Genomic DNA, 21,849 nt, shown 5'->3' on the forward strand with positions numbered 1-21,849 from the left:
AGTCAAATTTCCCATTAAGCATGCGCACAAAAGTGCAAACTGAGCAGATACAAATATGTGCATATGTGTATGGATTGTTTTTTTTTTTCCTGAGAAAGTTAAATGCTTAACCGCTGCTTTTCAGTTACTCAACAAATGGTATGAGAAGTCCTGAATCAGGTACCACACCCTTATGTTTCAGCTGAACATCTGTCTTTCACTATACCATCCCCCCAGTGTGAACATGTGAGTTCTACAGATTCGTGTTTATTCAGTATATATAGAAAAGTATGAGAATCAAACCCACAAACAGTGTTGAAAACAATCCCATAGCAAACATGTAAACACACATGTTTTGCTGTGGATTTTTGTTTGTAATGGTTCGGTTAACCCTTGTAAGCCACACAGACGCAGAGCCGTGGCATTACTCTACCACATTCCCACTCACACACACACACACACACACACACACACACACACACACACACACACACACAGTGTCAGTGTAACAACATCCGTGTAGGAGGTGACTTCAAGGGGTGACTAACATTTGGCTGAGTCTCAGCCTGCCTTTGAGTCCAGCTGGGTCTTTTGACTGTCCTTACCCTCATTAAACCTGCGTGCAGCATACATGACAGCATTGTTGCATCCTGCTAGTATTTGCCGTGTGGTCTCTCTGAACCCTGCGGCATTCAGGGCTGGTTGAGGTCTCTGATGTTATAGTTGGTGGTGTGTCTTTGAACATGACATCTGTTGGCTGTGTGAGTAATAATGTGCGGTGCTGTGGCGTGATGTGTTGCGGCTGAACATCAGGTGTTCCCAGTGCCTATACGCCACACATCTGTTCTCCCCCGTGTGCTCGCTCACTACACACACACTGCGGAAAGTGAGTCCTGACCGCACTCACCCGTGTGATTGATCTGTCACTGAGACGGATGATGCTGTTGTCAACACATGAAACTGATAATGTCTTCATGCTACACATGCTCTAATGTTAATTTAGCAGTCAAATATTTATATTTATCTCATATTTATAGAAGCGGCAACATTGGCCAATCAAGATAAATTTAATTCCTAACCACATTTAAACATAATAAACTAAGAAAGCTTTCTACCTCTGTATCTCCACAGCTCTGACTAAAAATATTTGCCTTCTGAGCGCTGAACATAATAGCACTAATGGCCAGGATACAGGTGCTTTAGTTAAAAGCAGTTCCACACACACGTCAGCAACAGAGGAAATAAAAATATTATGTTAACTATTATATTACAGCTCCTGAATGGGCCAAAAGAACACACTGGTGTTATCATTATCCAGCCTGGACTGTCCAGACATTTTAAAATATCACATTAATATGTGTCCAGACTCAGGAAGTGAAGCAGGGAGCTAAAATAAAACCTGACCTTACAAAACTGATCATCTGAGACTCCTGTTAGCGTGAGAAACACAATGTGACAATTGGGGCTTTGTACATCTAGATGTAATGAAGCAGAAACAACGATAAGATAAGAGTCAAAAAAATTCTGATAATTTCTTTTTTTATTTTGTTCTGAAAAAAAAAAAATCACATAAATATAAATCACTTCAGAACTGCAGGAAGGTTTTGAAAGGGTGGAACACTTGAATTCACATTTTTTTTTGTAGCTAGACAGCTTAACATTGATCTGTGGGTGTTTCTCTTTTAATGATGGTAAGACAACATGACAAAACAACATATTTATACCAAATTATTGCTACAGTGCTCTGGCTCAAAGCCCCCACATTACATATTTGACTCCCTTTTAAACATTTCTTAGCCATTCAGACACATAAAAAGCTGTAAGTGCACAGTTTTGTTGCCTATTATCAAGACACAGTCATATAAGAAGACCAGTGCACTGTATTGTAATGACAAACATTGAGCTGTCATAAGATAACGGTGGCCTAAAGATCCCCGAACCTGCAGGATAACTATTGAGTGGGTAAAGTGAAAGAGCAGCCGTCCCTCATTTAGAACCACCGCTGAGGACTTTAACCCCCAACCGTTCCGGTGAAGCTGCTCAGATTCGACTGGTTGTACTGGGCAACTTTCAAGTGTGAATGTCTGTGAGTGTGAGCAGGGTGTTTCTAAAAAATTACTGTTCTCAGTGAAACTACCCTAAAAAAAAAAAAAAGATAATGTCTAATCAGTGTGTTGATCAATTTATTAATGACAGTGCTATTGATCATCTGCTGAGTGCCAAAATTAAAAGCCAGAAATGAGATATTTATGCATCATGTCTTTTCATTAAAATACTTAATATCTCCAGGAGCTTTTACAATTTCTGTCATAAATAAATAACGTCCAATAAGAAATATAAAAACAACTGTAACATCAATTTTCAAAAGAAAAAAAAAAAAAAACTGTTGAAGGTGGTTAAAAATCTACATAAATACAGTTAGCTTAAATAAATAAATTAAAATTATAAATATATCGTTTACTGTACACGAAAAAACAAAACAGAAGAAAAAGATGATAGACTTGTGCCGTGAAATATACAATGTTGTCTTTTGAGACACAAAAATCCAGGTTGAGCTCTCATTATTGATGATATATATATATATATATATATTTTTTTTTTAATCTTGTTCAGCTCAGTTTGAAACTTCTCTTCACACAGTCAGGAAGCAGCACAGATTCTAGACATGTTCATTCTTCTTTCTCCTCGTTCCTTCGTGCTCATCACATCTCCAGTCCATTCTTGCGCGGGGGGGTGGTGGTTTCAGGTGGGGGGCCGTCTACCTCTCCCAAGGCCCCCAGGAACACACTGAGCTGCCCGTTTTTCATCTGAACCTCCTGCAGAGGGGGAAGCGGACCACCCTCTGTTCCCTTCTTCATGTACGTTCCTTTTTCCTCTAGGACCTCCATTCACTTCTGTTTTTCTATTTTGAGGTAGAATTTCCGCATCTTTGCCTGACATTAAAAAAAAAAAAAAGAGGTAGTTAGCAAAATCTTGTTTCATTCAGGCAACAAAAAGGAAAATGTTTTGTCAGTGCATGTGTGTTTGTGGCCCTGCTCTTCACTACTCACCCTTCTTTGTCTCCTCAGTGGTTGGACGCTAACCCTAGTTTGACCTTCTCCTCGCTCTCTACATCATACGCTCCCCGCTTGTGAAACCTGTAATCAAACCAACAAAAAAAAAAAAGGAGCTTGCTCAGACTATTTTCTGTGACTATTACTAGATTCAGCTAAGCCTCCAGAAAAGCCCTTTATCTGTGTGTGTGTGTGTGTGTGTGTGTGTGTGTGTGTGTGTACAGCTGTGTGGGTTGGCGTATGTCTTACTCACCTGAGCATTAGCAAGAGGCCTATGATTGTGAGGCAGATGGACGACAGCACCACGGCCACCACGGCCAGAGCTGTAGTCCGGTTGTAGCCCTCCTGAGGCCTCTCAACAGGCAGCGTGAAAAACTCGCACCTTTCCCCAGAGTAGCTCGGGTGGCACCTGCACACAAGGCAGAGAGGAGGGACGGAGGTTAATAATTCAGTGGGGCGGTTTTAAATTTTTGAACAGAGGGAGCGGTGGTGATAATAGATGTGGAGCTGGTACTTACACACAGGAAGGGACACGGAGGTTCCTCAGGTACTGGCAGGTGCCGTGAATGCAGAAATCTTTATACTTCCTCAGGCAAGGATTCCTCTTCTTTCCTTTGCCTTTCCCCCTTTTTCTTCCCTTTCCTCTCCTTCTCTTTCCATCAGTGCTTTCGGCCTCCAGGATGGCGGAGGGGTCTTGGGGTTTGCTTGACATGGCAACTAAGCAAAAAAAAAACAAAACAAAAACAAATGAACAGTTACATCTCATTGTCTTTGTTAGGGAAGCTTGTGAAAACTGACATAAAAGCGGTAAGAAATTTGAGAAAATCGCCTTACCTCGTGGCATTTCCATTTCAGTATCCCCAGACATGCCATCCTCATATTCGTAATAGTAATATTCATCGTCGTACTCCTCCTCGCCTTCCTGATCATACTCCACTGTTGTCACATCCACACCTCCTCTGCTCTCCTCTTCTGTCCTTCTGTCTTTGGTCGTATCCAAAAAGTTGATAACGGCCGTGTGCCGCTGCCTGTCGCTCTCATACCTGTCGACTGCTGCACCACTGGCCAGTCGGGACACCTCTGGAGGAGAGAATGAGAGACGTTAAACCGTTAAAATGGTTTTTAAGTTTGGTTTCATACATTATTTCACAGGATAGAGCCCTAAAACACTAGAGAGTCTTCTTCTATGGGGACAGACAGCATGCACAGGTTAGTGTGCCAAGGTGGGCGGACCTCTATGGGCAAGTTGAAACATGTTGTGAAGCTCCAGGCTGGATTTTTTGGCTTTTCAGTGCATCATGATCCCTGAAAAGCCAGGACCCCTGTTGCACAGGCCCAGATACAGAGAAGACACCCATTGGGATTGGAAGTTATTCAATGTCTTGCTCAGAGACACTTCAGCAGAGTGAAAACTGGCTAATATTGAGAACTGAACAAGAGCAGTTTAGATTTGTAGGCTTTGAAAGGGGAAATGTAGTGAGGGCAAATAAAAGTTGACAGATACCCTCACTGTACACACACACACACATACACACACACTCACACATGAAATGCATGGACAGACAGTTAGCTAATGTCAGGCAAGAATATGAGTTAAAAATAAATGTATCCAGTTACATAAAGCATGCTCTAAAATAGAGAGATGACCCCACTAGCTCCCGAATAGCCTGGCATCATGAAAATCGTTGCCTTAAAGGTTATGAAGTTTACAAGACATGTTGTAGCTTGAGAGCTTTACACTAATAGCCCGAGAAGAGGACAGTGTCACACAGGTAGACGCAGGAAGGACATGCCATAATAACACATCAACAGACACAGAAGCGAACTGGTGATATTACATGAAACTTACCCAAGGCGTGAACTAGCACGAGCACAACACTCAAAATCCTCATGATGCCAAAAAAATGTCCAGTGACTTCTTCAAAAGAAAAAAAATGTGTTTTTTTAAAGATGATTTACAAGTTGTATTCCTTTCCACTTGTTCCGGTTCTAAGTAGTCCTTCTTTTTCGCTTTTTTTCGGTGAGTTTGTGTGATTTTATCCCGCCTGATCGCGACCTCTTGGGTGTTTTTTTTGAGTTTTTTTTTCCCAGAGTCGGCTAGTGCGTCTCTGACGGTGCAGCCTGAGAGGAGCGGAGAGAAAGAGCGTCCGGACAGAGACTCCGCGGTATTTATGGCGCTCTCCACATCACCACGCCTACAGTACTGCTGTGTACAGGGCTGCTGTGTCAATGTATGAACTTAGGATATAAACTTCAACTTTAGGCTTAAGAGAGTGAAATCACTGCAGAGTGAGATTAGATGAATCTATTTATTATCCATTGGTGTGTAGCCATTTGGGCTGATCTATAATCACATTGAAAATCAGTCTGATGGTCCTCAGCAGGTCATGCAGCAATAGTAAAGGTGATTTCGCCCACAAGACTATAAAACATACAGTTGTTGATGTTGTATTTGTTGCCGTGGAGATAGATAGAAATGGTCTCTATAGGATTATTTTAGTAGGGTATAATATATGAATCTCGAGGTCATATCTTCTTCTTAAACAACTTGATATTGTTCTTGTCTCTCCAAGTATTGACTCTCATTCCCGAAAGTCTGTATTCTGCCACTTTTCCCAACAGATATATGACATATGCCATTCTTGTGAATTTCAGAGTTGACGTACTTTGGCAATAGCTACATCTTCCTCTTAAATCATCTAAGGGAAATTACAGTGTTACAGCAGTCTCAAAACATTACACACACACACACACACACACACACACACACACACACACACACACACACACACACACACACACACACACACACAAACAGCCAAGTAAGACAAAATAACAGGATATGATCAATATTATTTTCATCATTGTAAAATGTGGGCATTTATGTTTACTTTAATTTTTACTATTAATTTCAACTATTTTTTTATTTTTTTTATTTTTTTTAACCCTTGACTCATTCTTGCAGACTACATTGTGGCTTTAGGGATTCAGTGCTGTTAAGTCCAGATGAGTCCAGCGCCTGTAATGGTTTACTGAGCATGCTGACATACATAAGTACATTGGCTTTATAAAGTAACCAGCACGCAGATTTAAAGTAAAATGATCAGAGTAACTTGAGAAATTAGTGACACAACCAGTAATAAAAAAATGAATAACTGCAAGATCAAAATGGTATTAATTATTATTTTTTTAATAATAAAATAGTGTCAGGAGTTGGGACAGCCAATAATGCACAGCTTGTGTGCGCCACCGTGTGGTCAAAGTAAGGAACTACAATATACTTTTTGAGAATAAGTTGAGCCTTTGAAGCTACTTTAACACAAGTCACTAAACAATTTACTCGTTGTGTCTAATTATCTGGTAAAACAGTGAGATTAAGAATATTTCATTGTTTTTTTAGAGAAGGTATTAAAAAAAAGTTTTGTTTAAAATGAAACATGGCTAATATTGAATTTCTAAAGTTGGGAGTAAGGTAATCTATGCAAAATGATAGTAAATATAACATAGGTAAATCTAACCATGATCACTTTATTCGGATCTAATAATCAAACAACAAATCAAACTAACATAAATCTGCTATTGGCATCAGCCTATTGAAATTAATGATCATCATCAGTTCTTCAATTTGGCTCCAATATATTTTGGCAAATAAATAAGATGTGACGATTCTTAAATTTAGTCTTAATTCCACACTGCGACAATAATAACTACATTAACATACAATATCAAATAAAGATCAAAATGAGGTCCTGGTAACTGCAGTGGGGATCTGTGTGTATGCAAGTTTTATCTCAGCAATCTTTGGGAGCAATTTAATGTGTGATCAGTCCACTCTTCATCCTGAGACTTATTCCTTAGATTGTTACTTTTATGGAAAGACATGCAAAGTATATATATCATATCTTGCCTGGACTTTGGGTGTTTCTTGGTCTTATGTTGTTGAAGGACGCCTTCAATCCTTTCAAGGTGACTCAGCGGTGAGGGCTCGTGCGCTGGATCCATAATTGATCAGGTTGTACTGTAACGGGTATAGAATGGACCCAATAGCAGCACAAATGACACTGGTATAAATTTTACAGTCTTTATTTCACACAATGTCAAGGCAATAGTAGCACGGTCGGAGAAACACAGTTCTAATGAGTATGGCTCCACCGGGAATTGAACCCCGATCTTCCACTCCCAAAGCAGACAAAGACCAGGGAACAGGCATGCAGAACTCAGAGTCAGGGACAGAAGGCCGGTGGGTTTACCTGGGCAGAGACGAGGAGCGATGGTCGAAGACAAGCTGATCAGGAACCAGGAAGGCAGTCCGGTGATGAAGGCAAGATGACTTCGCATAGTAGCAAAGGCAAGATGACAAAGAGGGAGTGGGCCTTATATACTGGCTTGCAGATGATGCAGATGATGGGCAGGTGGAAGCGTCAGGTGAAAGTGGTTGATGAGGGGTGTGGCAGAACTTTATTATCCTGTAGTTTATATCCATCAATGTAATGTAGCTGTTACAAAGAGAGCAACACTTATCAGAAAACTTACAGTTTTTATTGGCTGGCTTCAAGGTAGGTTGAGGTGAACAACAGAGATATTGTGGCTACTGGTACTGTAATTGCATTGATACCAGGTGAATTCCAGCTGGGGATTTTTGATGCACGTCATATTCCTCTCTCTCGACCCACTCAGTCAAACACCTCATGAAATCGGTGAACACCCAACTGGAGCATACACATTTTGTAATAAACCAGACTATGATGAGAAGCAGAGTGTCATCACAGAAGGACACAAAAAATAACAATACATTAAAAACATCTCTTGAGAAGAACGTGTTTATTAAATATATGTTGGGAAAGTATATAAAATATGTAAAGGAAACTTCATCATAGAAAGTGTAGTTACCGTTCTCTAATGTCTACTAGTCCACACTTCAGTCCAGTAGATGGTGGTAATGGCACGTTTAAACCTATTCAAAGAAGAAGAATGGTTGCCGGGTGTGAAACTCTCGCGATATTTGTACGCTAAATTTAATATTAACCCTATCCCTAACGTTACCCTTTACCTAACCCCAACCCTAACCTTAACATTTAATCAAACCTTAACCTTAACCTCTATCTAAGTCTTAACCTCAAGCCTAACCCCAACCGCGCCCGCGCAGTTGCCGATATATTTTTTCCTAGGATGGCGAAGTCACGACCCGCCCTACTCTGCCTCTGATTGGCTTGCCTTGATATTCTCACCATAATCTAAACCAATCTCACTCCTCATGCCTAAACCTAGCCAACCCAGCCAATGAATGCAACGAGTACTAGCCAATCAGAGGCAGAGTAGGGCGGGCCATGACTTCGCCATCCTAGTTGGGCCGCTTCAACATCCGTGGTCCGGTTGCAATAACGGGCTGGTCACGTGAATAATCCGGGAGAAGGGAGGGGGGACAAACATGGCAGACGAGTCAGGGGAAGTAGAAGTAAACACAGCTGCTGAGGATGGCGAAGAAAAACAACAGCAGGATGAGCCCCAAATGTCGGGAGCCGCGACTGACGGCGAGGCTGGCGACAGCGACGGACAGGGTCGGACCGAGAAGTCGGCTCCGGAGGCGGCTGAAAGCAGCTGGTCGGCTCCCATCCTGTCTCTGGCTCGGAAGGCCACGGAGACGATTAGCAGCGGGGTGAGCTACGCTGCTGCCCCGAGAACCCCCGCACAGCCACCCGCTGCGAGCTCCCCGACGGAAAAGGAGCCCGGGAATGAGCCAAACAACACCGCAAAAAAGCTTCCAGGTAGGCTGTGACTATTACTGACCTTTGGCCCTCAAACTAACTCCCTCAGTTTAATCTAAGTTATAAAACATTGCACTCAGAGTCCCTCTTAGTGCTTCCTCATGGGCATCAGCTGTCATTACACATGACTTCATGAGCAAAACTGGGATTTTATGGTTTAGTGACCGTGAAAATAGACCTATGTGTAGTGTTTATTCTGCATTAAGCCTGCACTGAGTCTCTACTAAGCCTACATCTGTCTGTATGATCTCATGTCAGTGTTTTCTTCCTTGCATTGCATCCTGTACAGTGCTGCCCCCCAAAGACCCCATGGCAATAGAAAGATCCAACCTCCTCAGCATGATGAAGCTGAGCATCAAGGTATTAATCCAGTCCTCACTGAGTCTGGGCAGGACGCTGGACTCAGAGTACCCTCCCCTGCAGCAGTTCTTCGTTGTTCTGGAGCATTGCCTCAAACATGGGTTAAAAGGTGAGACAGCCCATGAAGATGACTTTTTAAAATTTAGATTGATGAATGTGGAACCAATAAGATGGCCTTAAGTTTATTGACATTCTCTACATTCTGTCTTTTCAGCCAAGAAATCCTTCATCGGTCAGAACAAGTCCATTTGGGGACCTTTAGAACTGGTTGAGAAGTTGTGTCCGGAGTCTGTTAATATTGCCACAAGTGCCAGAGACCTGCCCGGCATTAAGTATGCTATTGCCAACTGTTTTCCTGTAAACCTGCCATGTAAGGTACATTTGACACATGTTTAACTATTGGCAGTTATTTTTTCTGTCATTTCCTCTCAGGACCGGTGTGGGGAGAGGAAGGGCTTGGCTACATTTAGCACTCATGCAAAAGAAAGTAGCTGACTATATGAAAGCCCTGCTGGACCGTAAAGATCTCCTGAGGTTAGTTACAGTGAGCTTAATAACGGGCGTGTTCACATCTTTTTTTCCGCTGCACGTGCTACTTGCAATCACCTCCATGTTTGTCTAATCCTAGTGAGTTTTATGACTCTGGAGCGTTGATGATGGAGGAGGAGGGGGCGGTGATGGGCGGACTGCTCGTGGGCCTCAACGTAATTGATGCTAATCTTTGTATTAAAGGGGAGGATCTAGATTCTCAGGTGAGTGCTGAATAGGCTCTCTGAGCTTTTACATCTTAGCAGTCACACCTCATCTTCTTTTTTGTGAATCAAGTTAATCAGGATATATAGTGATGAAATTTATTTCCAATTAGGTGGGAGTCATTGACTTCTCCCTTTACCTGAAAGACCCTGCCAACAGTGAGACTGCAAAGGAGTGAGTGCTTTAAATTAGCTTTTATTTTATTCTGTCCTTGTTGTGGTCTGAATGGCATCATGATAATTACATACAGACTCACATTGCACACTACTTTTCTCCCCTCATAGTTTATCTACTCATGCTTTTGTTTTTCCAGTGATAACAAGATGACAGCCATCTTAGACCAGAAGCATTACATTGAGGAGTTAAATCGTCACCTCAGTGGCACCGTCACCGACCTTCAGGCTAAGATGGACTCTCTAGAGAAGACCAACAGCAAACTTGTAGAGGAGGTCAGAAGGACTCTGTGGGAACAGTTGTGTGGTTGTACTTTGGGAATGCAAGTGTTTGGATTGCACCAATCAATCTAAAAAAAGGCATTCCTCTCCAATGTCAACATACTGTAGCGTCTGTGTGCATTAGGTGTGTTTCACCTGACTGACGAGTAGTGTGTTTCTGTTTCTTTAGCTGACAGCAGCAACTGACAGAATCAACTCTCTGCGGGAAGAACAGGAACAGCTGAAAAAGGAGAATGAGTCGATCTTGCAGTCCAGCCAGAAAAAGGAAGAGGTCAGAATGCATCTGCAAAAAAGAAAGAGAAAAATGCAACTAAAGCACTCCCAAATCTGAAAAATACACATATTGTATGTCGTATTTGCTTTTCCAGGCAGCACTTCAAGACAGCCAGGTGGAGCTGGAGACGTACAAACAAACTCGACAGGGTCTGGATGAGATGTACAATGTGGTGTGGACGCAGTACAAAGAGGAGAAGCGCATTCGCCAGGTCAGATATCGACAGGCTACAGCACTAGAATATAATAACATTCTTGCTTAAAGGGGCGCTCTACAGATTTTACACATGAAGCTCAGTTTACACTACTCAGCCTGTGAAAACATCTTTATAGTGTGTTCTGTGGCTCTTTAAGGTAGAATTACAAAGTTTGAAAACATAACCCCTGATGATGTCATCAAGGGTTATCTTGGCTTGGGCTCAAGACCTAAAATGTTAAACAGAAAGCTGGCGTTTCAAACTGGAGGTGTGGAGTTTGAAAGAAGTGGGCATTTAAAAAGCAGGGATGGTCTAATGAAGAATGCTGTTAAGTTAAGGAAAATGTAGGATCCAATGTTTTTGGAGCTAATGTGTGGTATTTAAACATAAGTCAACTACGTCAACATTAGTAGTAATCAATGACTTAAAGTAAGAAATATCATATTACACTAAATTCATATAATACCAGTATACAAAGACAAGCTTAAATACAAGTATATACAACAGGAATAATATATCAAGAAATTAATTTACAGCATATGTAAAAAAAAAAAAAACCTTTAAATGTGTGAAAAGTTCACATTAATGGGCCTCCACATAAAATAGTTGATCTGTAAAGAAAGTGTCTGCAAGTGTGTATTGTAACAAACAACCACATCAAATACAAGAGAAGGTGTATCTAACTGTCTGAGATGACTGTACATGAATAAAATCCAATACAGAACAAAAACATATGAGGCAACAGAATATACAGAAATACAGGTTAGAAAAAAAAATGCATGATAATCTATCTGATGTGGTTATAAGCAATGGAGAAGAAAAGAACCAGTCAGTCTAAGATAGTAAAGACAGTCGAGACGCTCTACTTCCTTTAGTTTAGGCAATAAACATTGAACTTTCATTTAGTATTTGGCAACAAAAAAGTCAGTGTTGCTTCTTGGTGGGGTGAGGCAGAAGAAGCTTTTTGGATAGGTGGTATTATCTGGGATAAAATGAAGTTAAGTCTGTATATTCCATTATTAATCAATAATAAGAAAAGAAGCCAGCAGTGTGAATTTATCAGTCATTTGGCCTCTCAGATTTTTGTACATAGCGGGGTGGATGCCTGCCAACACAGCATGAGCCCATGTAGTTTCATTTTAAAAAAAAAGGTCTTGCTACCTTCTGTAGTGATCAGACTACAGAACTAAATTTGACTCACACCTTTTGTATGTGTGCAACGCATGATGTCAGGAGCTGGAGCGTGAGTTGGAGCTGCAGGTGGGGCTGAAGCAAGAGATGGAGGTGGCCATGAAGCTGCTGGAGAAGGACACGCATGAGAAACAGGACACACTGGCAGCCCTGCGACTCCAGCTTGACCAAGTCAAGACTCTTAACCTTCAGATGTTCCACAAAGCGCAGGTAGACACGCACGAACACACCTTTCAATTCTCCGGCGTGCTCGCTGAGACACAACACGCATTTACTCAACCTGTGTTACTCTTGTAAGGACTCTGAACGAGAAGCAGAAAAAAAGCAGGCGGAGGCCGTGCAGCTTGAGGAGAAGATGAATGAAATGGAGAAGGTCATGATGGAACTAGAGCAGAGGTATGTATTTGTGCATCCGTGAATTTCTGTGCATTAAATGATGTTTAATGAATAAATTAATATTCTATATTTGTCTTTTTCTGTGCCACAGACTACAAAACTCAGAGCAGGAGCGCAAAAAGAGCGACCAGTCAGACAAAGACATGAAGGTTGAGCTGGAGGGAAAAGTGGACGCTTTGCAGAAACAGTTGACTGACCTGGATACACTAAGGTGAGGACATACATAGTTGGGGAATATATATATAAATGGGTATATCACAAGTTAAACTAAAGAAACAGAAATCCTCATACAGAATGATAAAATAATGACATTAACTCAAACAAGTCTACCAAAACTGCTATCCAAGTTAAAAATGCGTTCAAGTTCGTATCAAATAACTCGACTGTCTCTGATTGTTAGTGACGGTTCTTATTTAGATTAAAATTTTAAACACGTACATGACATACAGGATTAAATTGTCCTTTTCTCTGCGCTCAGACTGGGTTTGGAAAATGAGCTGCGCACTGAGAGGGAGCAGAGACAAGGCCTGCAGAAAGCTCTCCAAAGGGAGCAAGACAACAGCGTCGAACTCCGCACACAGCTGCAACAACTCCAGGGCCTGCACACGGTCAGTGTCACACTCGTTTATGTGTGTGGTGCATGTGATTTGATCTGTGGAAATTAAGAATATATATAAATGAAAGACAGTCATAAATAACCATTTTAATGAAAGAGCTCTTTAGCGGTTTGGTTAATTTAATCCTGGCGTACCATCTCACACCTGCTCTCAGATCAGTTAGCATAAATTGTTCCTGGTTGAATATTGTATAAATAACATACAGTATATGGATATTTGTGATGTCATTACTGCAGTCCAACTGGCACAACAGCTTCAGCAAAACATCCTTTTAATAGTGTTTCTCTCATACAAAATGAAGTGTTTATTTGTGTGTAATGATGGTGCAGGAGCTGCAGGATTTGAAGCAGGAGAAGAAGCAGCTACAGCAGACGTGTGAGGAGCAGGAACAGGCGTTACAAGAGATGGGACTTCATCTCAGCCAGTCAGTACTTATGATATTGTCCTCTTTTTTTTTTATTGTTGCTAGTCAATACCTTTTCATATCATGATATTTTTGTGTCGTCTTCATCTTTGTCAAAGGTCTAAACTCAAGATGGAAGACTTCAAGGAGGTCAACAAAGCCCTGAAGGTAAAATGTGAAAATTTATTCCATATCGTCTAATTGAAAATCCCGAGTGGAAGTTTTATCTTATATGTCCGTCGTTCCTTTAAGGGCCACGCTTGGCTGAAAGATGATGAGGCTACACAGTGCAAGCAGTGCCAGAAGGAGTTCTCCATCTCACGCAGAAAGGTAGGTGCCTGTTTTTATTTGCATTTATATGTAATCTGCATCATCACAGTAACTTCAATAATCAGTGTATGTTTGTGTTTTCAGCACCACTGTAGAAACTGCGGAGACATTTACTGCAACAACTGCTCCGGTAACGAGCTGGCCTTACCCTCCTATCCTCGACCCGTGCGGGTGTGCGACATGTGTCACTCCCTCCTGCTGCAGAGAAGCTCGTCCACGGTTTCCTGACACCTACAAGCTTACGCAGTATTTCTACTGAAGCTTTCTAACACTGCACATACTCACCCACTATGATTTTTAACTACATATGTTTAAAAAAAAAAAGTCATCAAATCTTAGGGAAATGTGATTTGGTGTTCCATTTCCACAGTTACCTGAAATTCAGGAACATTAGTACATATGCATTACATAATGGGCCGCCTTTTTAACACTGATGGGATGAGCTATTACAGTTTATGCAGACTTTGTGTTGTAGAGACTTGACTTTGCATAGAAGTTGAAATGGTTTGGGCTGTTTGTGATCAATATTTCATTGTGATTTTGTGCAGCAGGGCTGGAAAAACATGAGTTTGGTACTCACTTAATACACTGATTATTTTAATGTGTGTCGTTTTTCTAATTAAAACGTTGAATATAGATTACGTTGAGGTCCCATCAAGGTCACAGTTGGTTTTCAGCTTTTTGTTGAAGAAAATCTGTGTTTATAGAGAACACGTGTACTTCATTTGATATTGTTCAACTTGTCATGCACCTGCTCTGTAACAGACTACGGGCCCGGCTGGATTCATGCAAAATTATTGTATAAATGACTAGAATGTTAACAAATCAAACTATTTTAGAATGTATTATAACAACGGGGTTTTGCGGATTGTGTCAGCTGCTACAAAGCCGTTTTCTTAAGTCATTTGGGCATGGTGACCAAAAGTTTTATATCTAGATATTTGATAAATGAATAAAGCCTCCTGTTTTGCAATGTTTGTTTCAATTAGATATTCCAGACTAGTTTATTCACTTTGTGCACAGGAAATACAAATAGCATTTGAAGCAGTAGAAACCTTCATGTCAGCAGTTTTGATATTCAGTTGCCCTTGATATAGCCCTCATCAAGAAAAACTGCCCTATCAACAGTCACACCTTAACAAAACATGCTCTGAATATGTGAAGTCTCAAATTCAGATTAACATTTCAACTGGAAATAAAAAAAAGGCTGATCACTACATATAAAGGTGAAACAAGGTCTAAACAGAGGATACCAGACATTTTCGGGTTTTTTTTTTGTTCATGCACTCAGACATTGAAACTAGTGTTAAAGCCACCAGCACAGGATGAATTAACCTTGAGGAAACAGCCAGGTGTCTGGAGAACGAGAACACAAAAAAACGGCACACTTCCCGGTAATGAAAATTTAAAGCACGGTTCCTGTGATGTGTCAAATCTGTGAGGAATGGGGAAGACAAACAGCGCTTCTCTCTGACACTTGTGATACCAGACGATCTCATTTCTCTCTGAAGATCATCCACTTTAAAAAAAATTACAAACCCTACCCCTCATTATTTTTTCAAAACAACCTCACCTGACCCTACCCTATGTTTACTAGGTGAGACTTACATTTCCAGTCCTTCCAGCAAAATGCTGAGTTAAAAAAACACATAAGGGAACACAAAAAAAAGAAAAGGAAAAAAAAAAAATCTACATTCCCCATCCCCCACTCAGTCCATTCATAGAGCCTCTGCTTCCTCCTCCTCCACCGCTGCCGTAGTAACTGCTTCCCATTCCGCCCTGGTTACCTAACAAGAGAGAGAAAATACACACTATAGGACCGAGGAGTTCATCAAGAAGTCAGACACAGAAACACACTGCATCTGTCTTTCAAACCAAAAACCGGCCTGTAACTGACATCATATCCACACACTAATATTGGATTTACGTTGTTATCTACAACAGATTTATGAACAGTCTTGTAAAAGATTTGACATAACCTATAAAAAGGGGAAAGTTCAGCTTTGGTTAGGGAGTAAAATGTGTTTGCTGGAGGGCCACTGTTTTTAAGAGTAGGAAAGGTCGTAGTTCAGGGTGGATGCAGAGGAACGTAATTACAACAGAGCTGACACTCACTATAATCACTGTAGCCGCCCATGTTTCCTTGGCTGCTGTATCCACCAGAATACCCTGAGCTCAGCTGGCCGCCGCTATAAGACGACTGGTTCCCTGTTAAAGAGGACAGACGACATCAGGTTTTGAGAGAACAGAAGCAACAGAATTAAACACAAGATGTATCTATCAATATATCAAGTTATTGTCTGCTGCCCATTTTTGTGAAACAACTACTTGCCTGAACAAGTGTCCAAGCATCAACAACAGCAGCATATTGTTTGTGTGCAACCTCTTTCATCCAAATGAAGTCATTGGCGTCACAAACTCTGTTAAAAATACTCACCCATGCCACCCATCATCTGGCTGCTGTAGGCGCCGTTACTGCCACCTGCTGTTGAGTTTAAGAACAGCTCCACATAGCGGTGTTCTGAGGGGCAGAGAGAGAGAGAGAGAGACGTGAGCATATACATGTAGCTGCAAGAGTGCGGGGGTGGTAAAGTCAAACTCAAGTCAAACTCACGCATGTTGGCTTTGTCTTTGGACATGGCTGCCACAGCATCCTCGTGTGTTGCAAACTCTACATCTGCCTCACCGGTTACCCTGCCATCCGGGCCAATCTCAATATGGACCCGCACTGGATTCAACGGCGAGAAGAACTACCAAATGCAAAAACAAAAACAAACAAACAATAAAGCGGTGCTACACTTTAAAATACAACCCAAACATCTCTGATATGGAGAGAATAAGTTGGATAACAGTGAACCATCAGTTTTGCAGATGTTCAGCTAATGAAGACAGTCAAAGCTGTTTCTCCGTCTTACATTGTAGATGTCTGTCTCTGTGGCTCTGTATGGCAGCCCCCTCATGTGGACACAGTGGCCTGTTGTGCTCTGGAAGGAAGACCCGCCATCGCCATACCGTCCATCGGATACACCTGAATACATACATAATCAAGATTAGCGCATGGTCTTATGAGGAATTTACATTCTAATCTTATTAATGCTTTTGTGCAGTGTTAGCATGAAGGGACAAGGGTGAGTGATTATTCTTAACAGCGCCAGTTAAGATCACCAAATCTGATTTCAGTTCTTCAGTCCACTTGACACCCACCTCCTCCATAGCCTCCACGACGCATTCTGTCATAGGATCCCCCTCGGCCCATCATGTTGTAGCCGCGACCACCAGACGGCCGGTCATAGGGGCCCGGTCTCTGCATGCCCATAGGCTTCCGCTGGGGTTCGTAGTGGGTCCGCACCTCAGCACGGCTACTCTTGAAGATCTCAATGTACCTAAGAGCATAGAGATACCACAGTGAGGGCATGGGGAATGGATCAGGCAAGACTGCATTTGCTCAATACTGATGAAACTGGGCTATGCAGATGCTGTCATGGTGTAGTCCATACGTAGCAATATCTTTGAATACTTTATGCTAGTTATTCATAGATTAAAAGAACTTATTAACTGAGTTGTAAAAAGGAAGTTGTCCAAATTGATAAGGGCCTTAATTACGTTGACACTTTTCTTATGGTTACCTGGAGTGATTTACAGATCTGATTCAATATGTTGTGATAGAGCGTCCTGTGTCCTTGCCATGACAGCCATTGTCCTGGTTTTAGAGGGACAGAGAGGGCTCCAGCCCTTCTGCAACCCACTCTAAGCATTACCTGTGACAGTGGGCTCCAGATCCTTGTGTACAGTGGCCCTCTGATTTTTACCACCAGGGATACTCCTTACCATTTATCAACCTGGACTGATGTTTAGTGCTGAGACACCATTTGTTCTCAAAATTAAGCATGTGCTCTAATTCGGGATTTCTCATGTTTTGAATGGTGCCCGAGCACTAATCTTCCCATTGAACATTGTGAGTGTGTGGCATACTTGGATCTAACATGGTACAATTAGTGTATGTGTTTGTGGTAAATATTACAAATATGCGTAAAATTAGCCAAGATCATTGTAGTGTCAGTTTTATATTTGGTTCACATGTTGAGGGTGCACACCATAAGAAAAGCAACTTATCCAGCCAACCAACCAACCATCCCCACCTGTGCCCTATTCTTTCCTTGTGTTTCTTTAGAGCCTTTTCAGCTATATCCTGTGAAGCAAACTGCACGAAGGCCTCCCCCGTACTCCTCCCCTGGATGTCCACCGGCAATGTTATCCCATTTGGCACGATTTCCAACCCTTCAACCCAAGGACAGATAACCCCAGCAGGGGACATATTAAATCACATGCCCAATCACAGAGATAGAACTTTCTCTAAAGAGAGATAGAAAACTTATGGAAAACTCTATACATCATCACACATACCAGTTCAGTTTTTAACCAGTGACTGGCAATTTAAACGACTTACATTTACTGTGTTTTGGGGATAAAATAGAAATGAGAGGATAGAGGAAGAATATGAAGAAGGGCATTGTGTGGGACATCAGGCTAGTATTGGTGTGTTGATGAAGAGAGAACAAGATCCTGGTGGGTGACATGAGTTAAAATTACTGTTTGCCCATTAGGTGCTAATCTAACATTTGGCATATATTCTGAGGAAAATGTTTTTAAAAAGACAAAGGTGTGAGGAAACGGGTAAAAGAAACAATGAGACTAGGGTAAGAGACTGTCCAATCAGTGATGAGTGAGATCCATTCCATCATTAGTACATTACCATTAGGCATAGACAACTTAAAAATGGAACCAAGCTGTTTCACAACATTGGACCCAGTTAAAGAAAACAAGTGATGAATATGGGCTAAAGATGGATATGATGGGCAAAGATGGGAGAGGGTGTTTGCATAACAGATTCCTGCCCTTGAACAAAATAAAAGAAGACTTCAAATAATTTCCCCATTTAACTGGCTTCCTTTTCCAGCGTCATTTCCTCACTGTCACTGATACAAAAAAATACATTTTACGATTGGAATATGTAATATACAATAGATTACAATTATTTTCCAATGTTATATTGTCTTTGTAAAGCAGATATAGGATTTGGTCAGTGTCCGTGAGAGAAAGGAAACAAGAAAAGGAAGATTCTTTTTTTTTTTTTTTTTTTTTTTTTTAAACCAGAATAACAGCTAGTTTACCACTGAGGAGGATAACTTCTTACCTGAGAAAAACTGTACAATCTCCTCCTTGCTGCAGCCAAAGGGAAGGCCTCGGAGCCGGACGAGCCCATCTCCTGCCGTCTCTGGACAGTTTGGACCAGTGTGCTTCATGACCCAGTCCATCTCGACGTTGTTGGATTTAAACACTATGTCAGAGCACACAAAACATTAGTTATCACAGCTTTAAAACAGACACAATTACCATGCCAATTACAGAATGAGTTATGAAAGTCTAACCTAGCAGTTAATACATACCCTCCACATATCTGTGACCCATAGTTTCTCTGTCCTTCTTCACTGCGATCTTCAGGTCTTCCTCTGTCTCCAACTCGACAAACGCCTCTCCACTGGGACGCCCCTCTCTTGTGTAGGTGAAGTGGATACCGCCTCCATTGTTGACAATTTTGCAATCTGCATTTCAAATATATTATTATTATTAAATTATGCCTAAATATGCCAGTTGTAGTATTCTTGTAAAAAAAATAAAAAAACAAAAATCTACCTGAGAAAAACCTCTGTACTTCATCCACAGAGCAGGACCATGGGAGACCCCTGATTCGTACAACATATCCCTCATCAGCCATGACTGGTCACAATCCTTTGAAGAAAAATGTTACACTATTATTCAGTTTTTAAGTATACTACTAAACAGATAATACATCAAACTCAAAACAGCAGTAGTGGTGGTCAATATGTTTATAGTCTATCATGGTGTATTCAATTATTATCACAGTGTAATTATTTACAAAGGAAGCTTTAATAGATAAAATAACCATATGAGAATGTCTGCTTGTGATTAATGCAGTGAGTAAATACCATAAAAAGAAGGGTTCTTTAATCACATTGATGTTAATATTTTAGAAGTCCAAATGATGCCAAAAGACAGTCACGCTCATTGATTAGTCTAAAACAATCAGAGATTTTAAAAAGGATAGCTAGCTACCTAAGTATGTACCCCACAGAAACAGTGAATCCCAACTAACACTAAGAGCAAATTCTGATATACAGATTCACTGTATCTCACAGCAAATACCAAGAACAATGTAAATCTCATACCACATCAGTTAAATTGGCTGGACTTATTATTCACTTGGACTACAACACCACTTTATTTGCACTACACGTTTATATGCCATGTGCTAAATGAAGGATCATCATCTGGTTACTTTCTAAAGAGCGAAAAAGACTCCAAAGGGTCACAGTGTTCTTTGGGCTCCAGTTGCAGCATGGACGTAGCGTTAATTAACCTAGATGTGAATTAAGTTAGCTAGTTGGCAGTGCCATCTTGAGGCCGTTTGTTACAGCCAAGTGGTGGGTACCAAATCACAAATTTCAAATGGTTTAGCACGTCTCTGCTAATCAGAGTAATGTTAGAAACAGATACAAGACGCAAATACATTGCTATAATCATCCGATTTCCAGGTCTTATTTCCAACTTTAAGTTAGGACGGACGACCACTTCACAAAAAGCGCCAACCGGGAGTCCTTAACGGTTAACTACCGTCAGCTAACGTTAGCGACACAACGTCCAACTACTCTTGTTCGACACTATTTCGGGTGTTAAGGCGTTTTGGTGTTCGCTTAAACCACATTATGAGTCATTAATTAAGGCCATCGTTTATTTTACACAGCGTGCGTGGCCTTCCGCACATTCACTACCGCACCCAGACACAAGAACAAAAGCGGCCCTCTCAGCCTGCGCCATGTTATTAGCGCTACCCGTTAGCTTACAGGTTAGCATCTGCTAACTAACGGTAGTGTGATATAATTAGATTTATCTGCTGGTAGCTGCTATTGTGGCATGAAAGTTAGCACGTTTACTATTGTGTTTTTAGTAAGCAAAGTTAAACGTTAGCAGAAATTATCCATTTACCTGATACAATCGTGGATACAACACGCCGGAGTATGTATGACCAGACCTGCGTGATGCAGCTGAAACCTTGTACTGTGTTGCCAGAGCTGCTTAGCCCATCCCCCCTTTTCAACAACTACAAAACGACGTACTTAATTATTGCCTCTGTTCGACGCTGCTCCACACTCACGTTATTCAACACGACAAAACATTTAAATACATTTGTAACCAACATCATTACCACGCTGTTTTCAATTTTATCGAGATTCAAGAATGGTAAATTTTCTAAATTTGCTGTAATATCTTAAAATTGACAGGAAAAGGTGGGTTTTATACGTACCTGGCAACCCTATCCGAATAACCAGGCGCCCACGACACTGCCTGCGTCCACGCCCAAAAACGATGACGTTGTCGCCCCAGGCCCTGGCTGACCGGGGCCGGGAGGCATCTGTTGGCCTAAAATCCAAGTAAACCTGTTTACAGTGGTCAGTTAAGTTGCAATGCATTTCAATTTTTTAAGGTAGCGTGTACTTCACAGGCCGCTTGTCACAACGAAGCCAAACGGACCTTATGCTTATCAAAGCCAACTCAAAACATCTCAAAACATAATGACACTACCCCATTTATCAAGCTCATTTGGCAGATATTAGGGGGTTTTATGATACCTGGTTAACCTGGTTAACAGATATTAATTTAGGTAGACTGCAAGACTTTGCTGATGATTTTGATATGACTACGACTGGAGAATCACATGTTTAATATTTGGACAGAAGAAGTAAACAAGAACCATGCTCAGTCCTTACAACAACCAATCCAATCAACGATCCAAGGTGTTGATTCAGGAAAACTACATTTGCCCTTCCCTCAACAACTGGACATGTGCCTTTGAGCAAGGCACTGTAGATTCCCCCACCCTTTTTTAGCTATTTAATGGCCAACAGCAGTAAACAATAATAGTGACCTGCTGCCAGGTTGAAATTTGTCTATCTGTTAAAGGTGGAAAGTTACCAATGACATGTTCATTTACAATTTT

General features: G+C 41.2%; 3 protein-coding genes across 6 annotated transcripts; 1 reads left to right on the top strand and 2 right to left on the bottom strand.

Moving 5' to 3' along the window:
* Positions 1-1,501: 1,501 nt before the first annotated feature.
* Positions 1,502-8,259, bottom strand: hbegfa (heparin-binding EGF-like growth factor a). 3 transcript variants are annotated; one of them, XM_042418690.1, is made up of 6 exons: positions 7,283-8,259; positions 3,867-4,112; positions 3,551-3,749; positions 3,286-3,441; positions 3,030-3,116; positions 1,502-2,912 (listed from the first exon to the last, which is right to left on the bottom strand). In XM_042418690.1, exons 1-5 carry the CDS (start codon positions 7,368-7,370, stop codon positions 3,044-3,046), a joined length of 762 nt encoding a protein of 253 aa, XP_042274624.1. In that variant the 5' UTR covers positions 7,371-8,259; the 3' UTR covers positions 1,502-2,912; positions 3,030-3,043. The 3 variants fall into 3 exon arrangements, with proteins under 3 accessions (XP_042274624.1, XP_042274626.1, XP_042274625.1); XM_042418692.1 differs by lacking the exon at positions 7,283-8,259 and adding an exon at positions 4,882-5,187; XM_042418691.1 differs by lacking the exon at positions 3,030-3,116.
* Positions 8,260-8,376: 117 nt separating this feature from the next.
* Positions 8,377-14,757, top strand: rufy1 (RUN and FYVE domain containing 1). Its single transcript, XM_042418687.1, has 17 exons — positions 8,377-8,797; positions 9,087-9,266; positions 9,372-9,489; positions 9,590-9,691; positions 9,786-9,909; positions 10,023-10,084; positions 10,224-10,359; positions 10,535-10,636; positions 10,734-10,850; positions 12,069-12,236; positions 12,325-12,422; positions 12,514-12,633; positions 12,901-13,030; positions 13,369-13,463; positions 13,562-13,610; positions 13,695-13,772; positions 13,857-14,757. Exons 1-17 carry the CDS (start codon positions 8,461-8,463, stop codon positions 13,998-14,000), a joined length of 2,160 nt encoding a protein of 719 aa, XP_042274621.1. The 5' UTR covers positions 8,377-8,460; the 3' UTR covers positions 14,001-14,757.
* hnrnph1 (heterogeneous nuclear ribonucleoprotein H1) lies at positions 14,748-20,944 on the bottom strand. Of its 2 annotated transcripts, none has more exons than XM_042418688.1 (11): positions 20,838-20,944; positions 19,467-19,562; positions 19,220-19,375; positions 18,967-19,110; positions 17,912-18,050; positions 16,977-17,155; positions 16,688-16,800; positions 16,387-16,522; positions 16,210-16,293; positions 15,888-15,980; positions 14,748-15,559 (listed from the first exon to the last, which is right to left on the bottom strand). In XM_042418688.1, the coding sequence occupies exons 2-11, from the start codon at positions 19,546-19,548 to the stop codon at positions 15,462-15,464; spliced, it is 1,224 nt and encodes a 407-aa protein (XP_042274622.1). In that variant the 5' UTR covers positions 19,549-19,562; positions 20,838-20,944; the 3' UTR covers positions 14,748-15,461. The 2 variants fall into 2 exon arrangements, with proteins under 2 accessions (XP_042274622.1, XP_042274623.1); XM_042418689.1 differs by having other exon boundaries at positions 15,480-15,563.
* Between the last annotated feature and the right edge of the window lie 905 nt (positions 20,945-21,849).

The sequence above is a fragment of the Thunnus maccoyii genome, chromosome 8, assembly GCF_910596095.1.
Source record: "Thunnus maccoyii chromosome 8, fThuMac1.1, whole genome shotgun sequence".
NCBI classification, from domain to species: Eukaryota; Metazoa; Chordata; class Actinopteri; order Scombriformes; family Scombridae; genus Thunnus; species Thunnus maccoyii.

Bases quoted from the DNA above. Each gene is read 5' to 3' on its own strand.
- hnrnph1 (XM_042418688.1), bottom strand. From the start codon at position 19,548: ATGGCTGATGAGGGATATGTTGTACGAATCAGGGGTCTCCCATGGTCC. The intron at 19,111-19,219 runs GTATGTATTAAC...GCTCTGACATAG, and splicing joins GGGTCACAGATATGTGGAGG to TGTTTAAATCCAACAACGTC. The intron at 18,051-18,966 runs GTAAGAAGTTAT...CTTGGGTTGAAG, and splicing joins GATTGTACAGTTTTTCTCAG to GGTTGGAAATCGTGCCAAAT.
- hbegfa (XM_042418690.1), bottom strand. From the start codon at position 7,370: ATGCGAAGTCATCTTGCCTTCATCACCGGACTGCCTTCCTGGTTCCTG. The intron at 4,113-7,282 runs GTAAACCCACCG...TCTCTCCTCCAG, and splicing joins CGCTCCTCGTCTCTGCCCAG to AGGTGTCCCGACTGGCCAGT. The intron at 3,750-3,866 runs GTAAGGCGATTT...TTTTTTGCTTAG, and splicing joins TGAAATGGAAATGCCACGAG to TTGCCATGTCAAGCAAACCC.
- rufy1 (XM_042418687.1), top strand. From the start codon at position 8,461: ATGGCAGACGAGTCAGGGGAAGTAGAAGTAAACACAGCTGCTGAGGAT. The intron at 8,798-9,086 runs GTAGGCTGTGAC...CATCCTGTACAG, and splicing joins CACCGCAAAAAAGCTTCCAG to TGCTGCCCCCCAAAGACCCC. The intron at 9,910-10,022 runs GTGAGTGCTGAA...ATTTCCAATTAG, and splicing joins GGGAGGATCTAGATTCTCAG to GTGGGAGTCATTGACTTCTC.